The sequence below is a fragment of the Mastomys coucha genome, unplaced genomic scaffold (assembly GCF_008632895.1).
Source record: "Mastomys coucha isolate ucsf_1 unplaced genomic scaffold, UCSF_Mcou_1 pScaffold22, whole genome shotgun sequence".
Lineage (NCBI taxonomy): Eukaryota > Metazoa > Chordata > Mammalia > Rodentia > Muridae > Mastomys > Mastomys coucha.
In genome coordinates, this window is record NW_022196905.1 from 18,240,723 (window position 1) to 18,254,940 (window position 14,218).

The following is a 14,218-nucleotide window of genomic DNA, read 5'->3' on the forward strand; positions in this document are numbered from 1 at the left end:
TAGGGAAGAACTGTTGGAGTAGCTCCTGTTGGAATTTCATAGCTGGATCTTTGTGCCTTTGGCTTCAGCCTTTCATTTAGCTCACTTCATATAGAGTTGAGAATTCTATTTTTTTCTTGTCAGATGAAGTACCCAGGGTAGGATGACACAGGGCCAGTTTAAAGAATGGGCAGCTCTGTTGCATTCTGGGAGCACTGTCTTTGTACTGGGAACCGACATGACTTCAAAATCCTGCTGATGCCTTTCTAGAGTGCATTTCAGAAATCCTAACTAAAGGTAATGTTATTATAGTGGGTGGAAATAGTCTCTAGCTTTGTCATAGGGGAGATGACTACATGCTGGTCCAGGGATTGAGGCCAATGTCAGGGAACAGTAGTCCTCTGACAGGAGGTGAGCATCCCACTCTACAGAATGAGTAGTGCTGGAATTCCTACTGGTCAGCTGAGTGACTGAAGGTTGAGGCCACCCCTAGAGCCTGAATTGCCCTTGTATTGATAGCAGAATGGTTTTTCCTTTAACTATAGTTGTTCATGATATGAGACACAGAGCTTTGGTCATAATACATTGTAAGCCCCATATGAATGTACATGCTGTGAGGACAAGACAACTGGTCTACCAGCAAATAATTAAGACCTGGGTGATGCTATTTCCTATAGTGTCTGAGGGCTAGCCACCAATAAAATTGTTCAGAGGAGACTTGGCAAAGACTACTGTGTGACTGCTTGGCCCTTTGCCCAGAGAAAGATGAAGAAAAGCTCTCAGACTGGCTGAATGTCACTGTGTACCCAGCAGTACCCCAGACACGCTTATAGACATTTCCTCACTTTATCCTCACAGAAACAGCAGTGTCAGTTAGCCGGGATGATCCTTCTTTCAATCACAATGTGCATTTAAAATGCTTATTTTTAGACAAAGGAATCTGGCATGTTCTAAACAGCAGGCTCAGAAATAGTATAAAATATTCAGATTAGTTTAGGCTTTACAAAAAATCCTGTGGTTCAGGTTCTTATTAGTAATTTTGGGAAATATATGTTTGACTAACAGCTTGGCAGAGTACTTTTAGTTAAGTGAGGGAGAATACATAGATATTTAAGTATATGATAGGGAATGCTAATACTTTTTAAATGTAGGTAGAGCCTCTAAATCTCACCGGAGGAATACAATACCACTTAACCAAATACCCATCCAGTACTGTGCTGAGTCTGAACAAGACTACAAGTGTTTTAAAAAGTCACTTCTGGAGGTCAGATGGCAGCCAGTCTGCTTATGAATGGGTCACAGGATGTAGGACCATACCTTCATAATCGCCAAGAACTAGAGGCCCCTTTTGAGAGAATTCTAGTTACCCACAGCCCTAATATTTGATCTTGAGGATTCTTGGAGAATTTAATAGGCCACTTGACTAGCCCAATGGAAATAATGAAAGAGGAATTCAAAGAGAATTCAAGAAGATGCATATAGATTTATGTGTGGGTGGATTTTGTTTGAAGTCTAGTTAATTTAGTTTGTGTTGATTTTATTTGATTTAGTTCAAACTCACAGTTCAATGTTGAAGATACGTTTTGTCTGTTAGATATAAAAAGATAACACATTTTCCTAGGTTCTTTGTATTTAGGACATGACTAAATACAAATAACACCTCCTTTGATAGCATCACATTTAATTATCAAAGGTCAAATTCCCCTTTCTCTGTTCTTTCATACCAAAAACAGTATTCATAGTCTTAACTTATCTTCTAAAAATACTTTGTAGCATTCATAAAAATTAAGAGAAAACTTCCTGCTGGCCAACACAGAGTGATTTCTAATAGTCACTGTCAGAGAATAGAGCACTCAGAAGCTGTTCGTGGTATGTTTCCTTGGAGGAAGAATTAAATCTCACTGGAGGAATAAGAACGTCTTCACTTTCTTTTGGGGAAAATACAGAAAGAGAAATAGTAAGTGTCTGTCGGGTGAGAATAGAAGTAGGACCTTCCTAAATAAATATACCTCTTTATATGATTTTGATTGTGAGATGTGGTGTTTTACATAGTCAGAAAGCAAGGTAGTGTCAGAGTTGAAGTGAATCATGGGGAAGCTGAAAAGCAAAAGCACAATATGAGTACATAAAGTACATAATTCTATAAATAGCTGCAGTGAAAACTTGCATACAACTCAGTGTCATGATCCTAAATGTCCTGGGGAAATGCAGGTGACCCAGAAAGGCCAAAGCAATGCTGAAAGAACAGTAAACACCATTCTAGGGCTTTCTTCTACATGATTTCAGTGGGAGCAAGAAGAGCTTTTCAACCAGTGTTTCTAGGCAACCAGTGTTGCCAAGCAACCAGTGCTGCCAGGATAGCTGTGTACCCACCCACAAAAGAATGAAGCTTGATTCAGTATACAGACATGCAGTGGGTCACACACTATAGATTTATTTGTTGTCTTATTGCCATGTCTGTGCATGCGTGCATGTGTGTGTGCATGCATATATGTGTGCCTGTGTACATATGTACACATGCACTAGTAATTGAGTGTGAATGCATGTGATGCACTGCATAAGTAGAGGTCAGAATAGTACTTTGTGGAGTCAGTTCTCTCCTTACCCCTTTAAATGGACGCTGGGAATTGAACTCACGCTGTTAGGCTTTTACAGCAAGCACCTTTATCCATGGGACCATGTTACTGACCCAGAGCATGGACCATAATCTAAAAGCTAAAACTGAGAAAATTCTTAGAAGAAAACAAGAATAAAATTTTGAGATCTCAAATTATGAAAAGATTTTTAAATACTAACAGCAGGTATATAGTAGACCTACAAAATCATGGACAAATTAGATATACAAACATGTGCTTCATAGATTACTATGAAGAAGGAAAAAGTGTAATTCATGGAATGTTTTCAAATATTTGCCTGTTTTTATATGATGCAGACACTTCATTCTGTAACCTGTAAAGATCTTTTCCATCTCGCTTGTAAAAAGTCAACCCAGTTAGAAAATTGTCAAAGATTTTCTGCAGATATTTCTCTAAAGGAGATATCTAAATTGTTGATAAACACAAGAAATGTGCCTGATTCTATTAATGATTGAGGTCATGCAAAGGAAAACAAAGTGAAATGTGTCTGAAAACCCATTAGAATGGCTGTAATAGAAGAGGCAGTAACATGTGCCACAAGGAATGTGGAGCAACTAGAACCCTCATGCATTACTTGTGGGAACATATAGTTATTGGATCCATCCCATATACAGTTCCCAAACCCAGACACTATTGTGGATGCCAACAAATGCTTATTGACAGGTGCCTGTTATAGCTGTCTCCCCGGAGGCTCTGCCAGTGCCTGACAATTACAGACGTGGATGTTCACAGCCATCCATTGGACTGAGCACAGATTCCTCAATGGAGGAGCTAGAGAAAGGACCCAAGGAAATGAAAGGGTTTTCAGCTCCATAGAAGGAACAACAATACGAACCAACCAGTACCCTCAGAACTCCCAGGGACTAAACCATCAACCAAAGAGTACACATGGAGGGACTTAAGGCTCCAGCTGCATATGTAGCAGAGAATGGTCTTGTGGAACATCAATGAAAGGAGAGGCCCCTGGTCTTGTGAAGGCTCTATGCCCTAGGGGAATGCCAGGACAGGAAAGTGGGTGTGGGTGGGTTAGTGTGCAGGAGGAGGGAGGATGGGATAGGGAGGGTTTTGGAGGGGAAATTATGAAAGCGATAAAATTTGAAATGTAAGTAAAGAAAATATCTAATAAAAAAAGAAAAGAAAAAGTGGTTTATAACTCCTTAATTGCTAAACACAAGTTGGCCACATGACAGGCCAATTTTATACCCAAACAGAAACATGAAAACATGCCCATGCAAAAAAACAATTTTGTGTTCCCAAATGTTAATGGCAGCATTACTTACCATAACTAAGAAATGGAAGCAATCAAAACATCATTAACTACTGAGTACACACAGTGTGGATGCTCATACAGTGGAATATCCTGTAGCACTCAAAATAACTAAGTGCTAATACATGGTATAGTGATGAGCATAAACTTTGGACATATCATGCCATGCAAAAGAAACTAGCCACAAAGGCCACACATTATATGGTTCATCTATATGAAATGTCTGTAATAGACAAATATAGAAAAAAGAAGATCAATAGTTACTCAGATCTAAGGAATTGGAAGTAGAAAGGAAATTGGTTACTAAGATTTATAGGTTTCTTTCAGTTTCATAAACATTTTTGCTGTGGATTTATGAAACATTTAATTGGTACATTGTCAGTGGGAAAATCATATAATATATATGATTTAAAGATGTCTAGCAATGAAGTGCAGTGCCTGAAACTTGTACTTTTGACTGAAAAATGTCTCCACAGGATGATGTGAGCATACAGTGAGTGTTGAATACTCTGTGCTTTGGTCTGATGAAGGAATGGTCATGAGGTTGAATGGGTTCTTTTCTAAGCCCAAGAGAGACATGGTTGTACATAACTGTTTTAAGTTAGCTTGCCTTTATGTAGTTGGTAGCATCTTGAAACAAGGAGGCAGAAGCCTTTTGTCCAAGCTCCCTGTGTTAACATTTGGCTCTCCTGAAACGGCAAGAGATACCAAAAGATTGAGTGCATTTTGAGCTTGGAATTCATAGAGAAATGAGCTATGAAGTGTACATAAAATTCAGATACCTGATGGTCTGTTGTATTTTGGGGATACCTATTCTTTCTTTATGGCATTTGTCCTAATTTGCAGGCTTATTTCTGGTCCTCTACCAGTCACATGGCATTTACAGGGTGACTACTACTTAAGGTATTGTTAGTCATTTAAAATATACTACAATCTATTGCTATACTATGACTGCCATTAACAGTGTTCAAAATATCTTAATCAGTGTCAATAATTGGCCAGCTATTTTTAAAAGTCATTTAAAGCAGAAAATAATACACACATATACCTTTATTTTAGCAAAACATGTAGAATACATTTATTGACACATTCTTCAATATAGGACTGTTTTAGTCTTTCAGTTATTGTAACAATTCCTGATTATTGCTGATTTATGAAGAATAGGGTTTTATTTTGGCTTATAGCTCTGGAGTCTGGGATCAGCATCTGTACCTCATGGTGGCCTCATAAAGCATCATAACATGGAAGAAAACTACAAAGACATGTGAACATGTGTGTAGAATGAGACATAATGCTAGGTTGACCTTGCTCATACCAGTGTATGCTAGTAGTCCTTCTGGTAACTAATCCCAACCTGAAAACGCTGCAGTAATCCCAACAACCTATTCACCTCTTAGAGTTTTTTACCAGTTCCTCTCTTGGTTGCTGTTGCAGATGCATATTTTGTTGGCATGAAGGACTACTGCCATTTCCTATATTGCATCGACACTCTTATAGTTGTCATGGGGTTTAATAGTCAAGGTTCAAGAGCATCTTTTAAGCCATTTCATTAATTCAGGAAGTTGATATTTTCTTCTTAGTTTCATAAGGGACAAAGACAATAAAAGATAGTTGTATAGAATCAGAGTGAGTGTATCTCCACTTCAGTGATTCTCACTCTTTTACAATTTGCTTGGAAACTTAAAGGAACAATATTTTTAAAATAAAAATAATAATCATTACCAGATTCGGCTACAGTATTTTACATACAGCCATCAGTTGTTTTGTTGTTACTTCAGTTTGGGTCTGGAATGTTCCCCAGACTCATGAGTTTAAGATCTCATCCTCAAGTGGGGCTTTTGGGTGGCAGAATCCAGTGAAAGGAAGTTCTGTTGTTGAAGTGTGCCTTCCAAAGAGATATGAAGATTCCCACCTTCTGATTCTCTCTTTTCTTCCTGACTATCATGAGGTAAACAGAACTAAGCCTCCTCAATTCCTAGCTTCTACCCTTAAGAACCGTGCCACCATAGGCCCAAAGCCACAGAGCCCTGCAGCCACAGGGTGAGATTTCTGAAACTATGAAACAGAGAACTCCTATCTTTCATTCATTGCCTTGCTGTCACAGCTGCAGTTACCAACCTGACATAGCTGGGAAGAAGGAGCATAAGTTGAGGTGGGCAGATCTATGGAGAACTTGTTTTTAGTTGATAATTAATGTAGTAAGGTCCTGCCCACTGTGGGTTGTGCCATCCCTAGGCAGGTGGGGCCTGGACTGTATAAAAAAGGAAGCTGAGTAAGCCAGAGGGAGCAAACTAGTAAGGATCATTCCTCCATGCACTCTGCTTCAAGATCCTGCACCCAGGTTTCTGCTTGAGTTCCTGTCCTGACGTCCCTTAGTGATGGATTGTGACGACAAAGAGTAAGCTAAACAAATTCTTTCTTCTCCCAAGTTGCTTTGAAATGGAAGGTCAGCTAGGACAATTGCATATCTCAGTTATTTTGCTTGTGTGGTGGAAAAGGCAATTAACAGCTATTAAACTTAAATCTCATTGCTTTACCTGATATTTAATTGAATTATATAATTATAGTCACATGTACAGCAGGTAGTGATAAACGTGCATACAACCTGCTCTGGTTTGTCAGTTATTATAGCTATGGAGCAGGAGGAATGGCTGTTTGGTCAGTGTGATGGCTTTAGGGAACTTTGATTTTTGCTTACTAGAGACAGGGGAAGCTGTGTTTATGGACTGGCCATGTGTGGACTTTGGTCCAGAGAATGTTCATTCTGTACTTGACTTGATAGAGCTAGAGTTCCTAGTCAGACCCACCCCTATGCAGAAAACAGGAGCCTCCTCTCGGGGCTAGGTCTGATGGCTCCTGTGACTCTCATGAGTGCAAACTGCAGGGTGGTCAAAGTGCAAAAATAAATCAGTCTTCACTGTGAAGCAAGGTAAGAAGAAAGGAAAACATCAAATAAGAAGAAAAGCAGTGACAGAAATGTGGGTGTGTCCTGTGTGGGGAAGTGACATTGCAAAATGTATTTCATTGAGAAAATGTAGTTAAAGTAACATTGTTATCTCTTTGTAATTCAGATGATCCACTCTTGAAGAATTTAAGAAAGTCATTTCCTGACTTCTTGTTCTGTATCATTGAAAAATGTGATTCATTATGTAAAACTGGGCTCATATTGTGCTTTCTTTCTAGGGTTTTTTTTTCTGTAGAGCACATAATGAGAATGTATTTTTGGGAATGCCCTGTGCAGGGTTAGCAGCAGATTTTCTATCTTGTTTATGGTTTTCACATATTCTTTTCTCTACCAAAGATTCCATTTCAGGTTACAGGGCACATGCTTTCCTTTGGTTAGTTCCTAGAAATAGAGCCTTTCTCTCACCATACTCTTAATTCTGTGGGTCACAAAGAGCCTAACATTTGTCTGGGTCTGACCCCAAGCAGCCCAAGAGAGATGACAGGAATACACATTGGTTCAGAAGGTGCCTCATCTAAACTCCCTGGATATTTATAAAGGCAAACTTAGATAAGCAGGCAACTGAGTTCAGCAAAGGGTATATTTAGGAATCATAATCAACCCAATTTATTCTAGTGTATATTAGAAATATCAGACCTTTCAACTTCTACTTAGTCAACTTGGCAGAAGTAAGTTATTTTATAAATTGGGCTTTCATTTGTAAGTTCTCTATAGCTTTGTCAAGAAAAAAATATACATTTTAACACACATATACAAATATATATATGCACACATTTCTTTCAGCATATACTTATGTATATAACTTTCTCTCAAGACACACATGCATATATATACATATATGTGTATATTTTTCTTTCAACATACTTAGACACAAATGCACACTACCACCACCACCACCACCTCTTCCATCTAGCTGCCCAGGACTGTCTCAAATTTAGAACTGAGGAAAATGAACCTTTATTTCCTTTACATTTTACAACTCCCCCAAAGGAGAAATAGCTCTATCTACCCTTTATAGCAAGGGGTCAAGAGCCTCAAGAGGTCTTGTACCAAAGGCCAGTGGGATCTTTGAGAGGGAGAACAAAATGGGAATCCCACATGGGTATCAGGACAAGTCAATGGTAGCAAGAAGGCAAATGATTCTGAAAGAAGTAGAGCCCAACCTCACTGTATTTCTAGGGCCAAATTGGGAGTAATTTGAAGGACTTGTTGGCTACTGGTGTTCAAGTTTCAAATCCTATGTTTTTTTCAAGGGAGACAAGAAAGAATGTGGCATTCCTAATTTAGTAATGGGGGATGTGGAATGTGCAAGCTCAGATGATATCTAAAGTTGTTCACAGATCTTATAAGTCAACAAGACCTAAAGACCTCATGTGCTTCCAGTTCATAGAGGAGCTAGTCTGAGCTGGTTGTGATGAGCTTTTGTGATGTGCTAGATCCTAGTGGTGTAGACATAAAGTAGGCATGTGATCTCATCCAGATCATTTTGTGAACACGTTAGAATGTTTCTTTTAATATCCTCCGATATTTGCCATGTGACTTAAAAATAATAATTAAAATGCACTCAAGTTGTCTACACAAGAAATCTGTTCGTTCATGTCCTATTTTGGAAGAAGTCAGCAGGTCAAGGGTAATCTAGAATAACAACCACCATAACATTTATGTCAGGAACATTTTAGTGATGTATTAATCAAGCATTCAATGCCTTTTATTGGGTCCAGTGCCACACCTTGTACTGGACTGTGTTGTGTACAGATATCAGTCTATCCCTGTCATTGCTGGAACTAAGAGCTGTGCCAAAGTATGCAAGGGTGGGGCTGAGAGAATATGTGGGATGTGTACCAGGCATTCTGTTTACTTGTGTAGCTTTGGGGAGTGATTGAAGATGAACAGTGAGGGCCATCAGGAAACTTGGAGGAGGGGAATCATTTGGAGCCCTCTAGCCACAGGAGATCCCAAGCTGCTGTATGTAGCTACTACCTGAACTTTTTGCCAGTCCAGATTATGCAACAAAATGCTTCTCTCTGAATATAGCCTCTTTGTTTCCAGTAGTGAATTTAGATATTTAGCTTGTTCTTTGTGAAGCATAGGGCATTTGAGTTTTCTTTTCTTGTTTTAAGTTTATAGAATGGTAGATTTTTTTCTGTAAGTGCTGCTAACTATTTTCACTAGTTTTTGCTTAAAATTAAATAACACATACTACTATGTGATTTAATTGATACATACCTTAATTTATATATGCGGTGATCTTTGTTATATGACATTCTGGATAATATACCATTTGTGCCAAGATAATTATCTTAAAAATTGTAAGGTCTTCTGAATGAAATCTTTGTTTTGGTATCTTTCTTTTTCATTATTTAATACTAATAATAATTGCTTTTAAAGTTTTTTTTTTGATGTACATTGGTGTTTTACCCGCATGTGTGTTTGAAAGTGCCTTATTGGAGCTCCAAACAGTTGTGAGCTGCTATGTGGGTGGTAGGATTTGAACCCAGGTCCTCTAGAAGAGCAGCTAGTGCTCTTAAGCACTGAGCCATCTCTCCAGCCCCTTTTAAAAGTTTTTTTAATGAATAATTGCTTTTAAACGTCTACATTTGAATGCTGCCATATAGCTTATAAGCTGCCTTCCTTACTTCCCATCACTTAATTACATGCTTTTTTTCAGTTTAAAATGTGAGTTTCTTATCATCTCTAATAGGCTGAGACTATATAACATGAATGTCACAGACTGCCCAGTCAATTTACCATCAATAGCAAAGTCCTAAATAGTTACCCCTCATATCCATAGGGATTGGTTCCAGTAATTCCCCCAATACCCAAGTCTACAAATGCCCAGGTCTCCTGTGTACAATGGTATCATCTTTGTACAGAACCTATGCAGTCCTCTTAAACCTTAAATAATCTTTACCTGACTTGTAATGGCTACTACAGTGTAAATGGTATGTATTATTGTTTCATTGGTTAGATAACTGTGATGAGGAAATAATCTATTGCTCAGCACTGATGCTGTTATTATTTTGAGAAAGGTTCTGGTTGTGTAGCAGACTTGAACTTGAGTCCCCCTGCCTCTACCTACTGAGTGATGAGATTTGTTCCAGTCAGGGACCACCATGCCCAGCTTCAGTCTAATTTAAAAAAAAAAAAAGTCTCTCTGCATTTGATTGAACTTGTGAATATAGAGCTCCATATTCAGAAAGTCAATTTTCCATGTTGTAGATTTCATGTTCATTGCATGCCCTTTCTTCTGGTATGATTAATTCACTTCACAGTTATGCCTTGAGCTTATATTTTTAGCTAGCTACTCTTGGTTCCTCTGACTGCTGCAGAATTTGGTGAGAGGGATGAAGCTTATGCAGCTCAGAGCACATGTTGCAGAGCTGTGAAGAAAGTATTGAGAAGCACAAAACTGGCATTCTAACTGAGGGATTGCAGAAATGGCTCCTCATTCTCACAGGTGTGGGTGGAAGTGAAGAGGAGGTGAGGGCTAAAAAATATGACGTGTTTTTTTTTTTTTTTTTTACGACTAGCTCTGTAAGAAATATAAGAAGAGGATAGTAGACAGCTCTTGAACCCCCAGGAGGAAGGGGAAGAGGGGCCAGCTTGGGAGAGGACAATGTATGTAACCATGAGACCTTTCTATAGACTGGTCATGGTCATGGTCAAGTGTATAGGTGAAAGTCTAACTTTGAGATAGACTGAATAAATAGGGGACTTTTCCCCTTCCCCTTTCTGAGCTCTGCACTCCCTACACAGAATTGCTAAGCTCTGTTAATGAGGGCGTGGGGTTAGAGCTTAGGAAAGGATCTTGGCAGAACTGTAGTGGTCAGTAGGAGGTTTGGCAGCAATGGGAAGGCACAGCCTTGGAACCTTGCACTTGCATGTCTTTGGAAGTCATTTAACATGTGTTTAGGAAGAGTTCCCATTTCTTCCAGCAGTGCTTTGCAGCAAACCAGGGAGAAAGCAAAGGGAATGTGAGGATTGAACTAAGCCACACACAGAGCAGAAGCAAGTGGCTTCAACAGAGGCTAGACCCCATGAGTCCTGACCTATTGCATGTGAGAGAGTTTTCTAGGAAAAAATCAGTCATCTTGTACACCAGGAGAAGACAAGTCACACTTTTACCCACTACCTCAATATGGTCTCTGTTCTGTAACCATTTCAAAGCACATGGTCCTTGCCACTTGGATGGTGTCCTCTCTCAGAAACCTCTTTCGCTTAAGGAGTTTCATTTTTTCCCTCTAATAAAAAAAGCTCTATCTCTTAAGTCTATGAACTTCATTCCTCATCATCCATAGAACATGGTCCTGAGAACACAGACAATGATAATTACACTTCTGTGCCATTGTGGCCAGCATTGGTGGTTGGTCTGTTAATTTCTTTAGAAATTTCATGAATTAAGATCTGGATAACCTTACAGTTCTGAGAGAAAGGTCTACACCCAATTGATGAAGGTATCTACCCATAATAAAAGGAGTTAGATGCCCTCAACTCTTAGATACATTGCTGAGATAGATCTACTAGTCTTCCCCAGTTTAGTATCCCATCTCTTCTTCTTCCTAGGAAACAAGTCATAGATCTAAGGGTCACTCTTCCATGGTAACTTGTAAGCCCCCCAGTCTTTGGTAAGTGGTTTTAGTGACATTTCTAGTCTTTTTGTCACTTGTAGGGTTCCATCCCTGACCAGATGAAAAGTCTTATGAAGGTTTTTTTTAAATGTATTTATGTCTAACATATAGGAACAATCTCCTAGAATCATCCCTAAGCCACCCTGATGGCTATATGATAAATCCTTCCATTTGTGATTCTGTTAATTCCTTGGGAAGCTTTAGGATCTTACCTGAGGAAGGGACTTTCATAGTAGAGGGGTCATCACTTGTTTATCTGTGGTGGTACTGCCAGTCCACCTGTTCTTTTTATACCTCATGTAGTATCTTTGAAATTTTGTTTTGATTTTATATTTTTATCTATTTCAATATATATACACACATACATATGTAATGCACACACATATATATGTTTATATATATATGTATATATATATATATGAATGATTTGTTTACATTTATTTATCTATACCTTGTACATGCCTAGTGCCCATAGAGATCAGAAAAGGGTGTTGGATCACTTGGAACTAGAGTTAAGGATAGTTGTGAGCAATCATGTGGGAGCTGGGAACAGAGCTCAGCTCCTTTGTAAGAGAAGCAGGTGCTCTTAGCAACTGGACCATCTCTCCAGCCCCATGGTTTCCCTTTTGATGTCCTCTACAGTGGACAAGTACCACCTCATCAAGTTCAAATATGGCAGAAAGTAGACTGTGTCTTTCTTGTTGGTATTTTATAGATACTTTCAGTTGTGAGCATGCTTTCAGTTTTTCTCCTCTGTATTGCTGCATGGACATGGCAGATTAAAATACAGACAAAGAATCACTGTAGATGGTGACCGTTTTGTTTTTACTTAATTCTAGTCTCTGTATAGAAATATCCTGTCAACTGATTAAGTGCTGGTCCTTGGAAGACAGACTTTGATTTCAAGGGCGTCAGTGAAGGTTAATATAGTATATTTGGTTCAGCAGATGCCATGTTTCATTAAAGAACTCTTATCTGTAAATAGGACTCAATCGGGATTTGTCAGGGAAGTATCTTTTAAGTCCCTCCCAGCAGTGAAAGTTATAGAATTATTTGTTTATGACTCTGGGACTTTTGCCATCTTTGTTTCCTTCTGGAAGGATGGTAACAAAGTTGAGAGAACAAGAGAAAAGCTGACTTTTATTTGAACAGCTTCCAAGAGTAAAAGCTTTCAATTTTAGGAGCCTATGATTAGTTAACCAAAGATTCCCTTTGGTTTGAATAGTCCCACTACATTTTATGATAATAGTATACAGTTAAATCTTTTTTTTCAGTTGTGCCAGTTAGCTTTTGTTAGCTTTTGGGAAGGGAGAACCTCAACCAAGACTGTCTTCATAAGATTGGTCTGTAAGCAAGCATATGGGATATTTTCTTGATTAACGATTGATGTGGGAGGACCCATCCCATTGTGGGTTGTGTTTTCCCTTAGTATAAAGTCCTGGGTTATATAAAGAAGTATTGGTTAACAAGCCAGTAGGTAGCATTCCTCCATGATCTCTGCTTTACTTCCTGCCTTCAGGTTCTTGTCTTGAGCAGCTGTCCTGACTTCCCTGTGTGATGGACTATAAACTGTAAGCTTAAATTAGCCCTTTCCTCCATAAGTTGTTTTTGCCTATAGTGTTTTATGGAAGCAATGGAAAGCAAGTTAGTTAATACATTAAGTTAGTTGCCGGTTATCAACTAAGGCAGCCTTTAAGTTGAGTGCCTCCCCCAGGGCTAAGTAAGCTCTCAGAAAGTCATTCTCTTTCCTTCACTTATATAGGGATAGAAGCCTTTACTAGATGGGAGGCTCAAAGCTGAGGACTTATGAGTGCCTGATTAAGGTCCTAGGAATCTTTATGCCTTTCAGGTCCCCAGATTAGGTTTTGTGTTTTCCTTATCTATGATTTTTTTTTTAGTAACTGATAGTAAGGGCCTACCCGATTCTCTACATCCAGTAATCCAGAGCCTACAGAACACTGTAATTTCTGTAAATCCTTTAACTTGTTTAAAATTTTTGGTAGAAAGGAGGAGGAGATGGGTTGCATCTGTTCCTCATTCAATTTTTTTAAAAAAATATATATTAGCAATAACTGGCTATTGGCATAATTGAGCATTATTATTGGATTTCTTATAGTCCCTATGATTAAAACAAAAATTATAGAGTGTCTTATTTCCTTCTTGGAAATATTTTTCTTGTAGAGGCTTAAAAGGGGAGGTAATTCACAATAGTTGGGTTCAAGTACTACATGGGGCTATTACAGGGAATCACTAACCCTTATTATTTTAGAAGATCTATGGCATTTGGTAAGTCCTGTCATGCCTCAGGTGTGAAAGAATGCTGCAGTGGTTAGAAATAAAGAAGAATATTTTAGAATTTCAAAAAGGAAAGTTGTAACTGCCTTTCTAATCTATCCTGGGTGGCCCGTACACCTGGATGGGTTTCTGTCTCCTTTAAAAGGAGAATTACGTCTCATTCTGGGACCATGAGGTCAGTGGTTGTCAGTCAGAGCAAAGGATCTCCCAGAAGGAAAACAGGACTTTCTGGTATTATTAGGAAGACATGTGTAAAAAAAGGACCATCTCAGTTACAACTGAGAAAATGGATAAAATACCAAGTTGTTGACTTTCCTGAGATTTCCATCATGGGTATAATCATGATGATTACCAGCATTAGAAAGAATGACTGAAAGAAATATCTGTTTAGTAAGAAGTCTATGTTTTATCCCTTTACCATCAGGGTTACCCAAGGTTCACAACGAGA

General features: G+C 38.7%; 1 protein-coding gene across 12 annotated transcripts in view; it reads left to right on the plus strand.

Moving 5' to 3' along the window:
• Cobl (cordon-bleu WH2 repeat protein) overlaps nt 1-14,218 on the plus strand; it is a 243,915-nt gene that overhangs the window by 44,800 nt on the left and 184,897 nt on the right. Inside the window, exon 1 of one of the 12 annotated variants that reach the window (XM_031338136.1) lies at nt 6,162-6,280. The exons of 10 other annotated variants lie outside the window; for them this stretch is intronic. In XM_031338136.1, coding sequence (XP_031193996.1) covers nt 6,261-6,280 — 20 coding nt within the window. In that variant the 5' untranslated portion in view covers nt 6,162-6,260. Of the gene's footprint in view, nt 1-6,161; nt 6,281-14,218 lie in introns of those variants that run through there. One more of the 12 variants, XM_031338140.1, reaches the window with a different exon arrangement.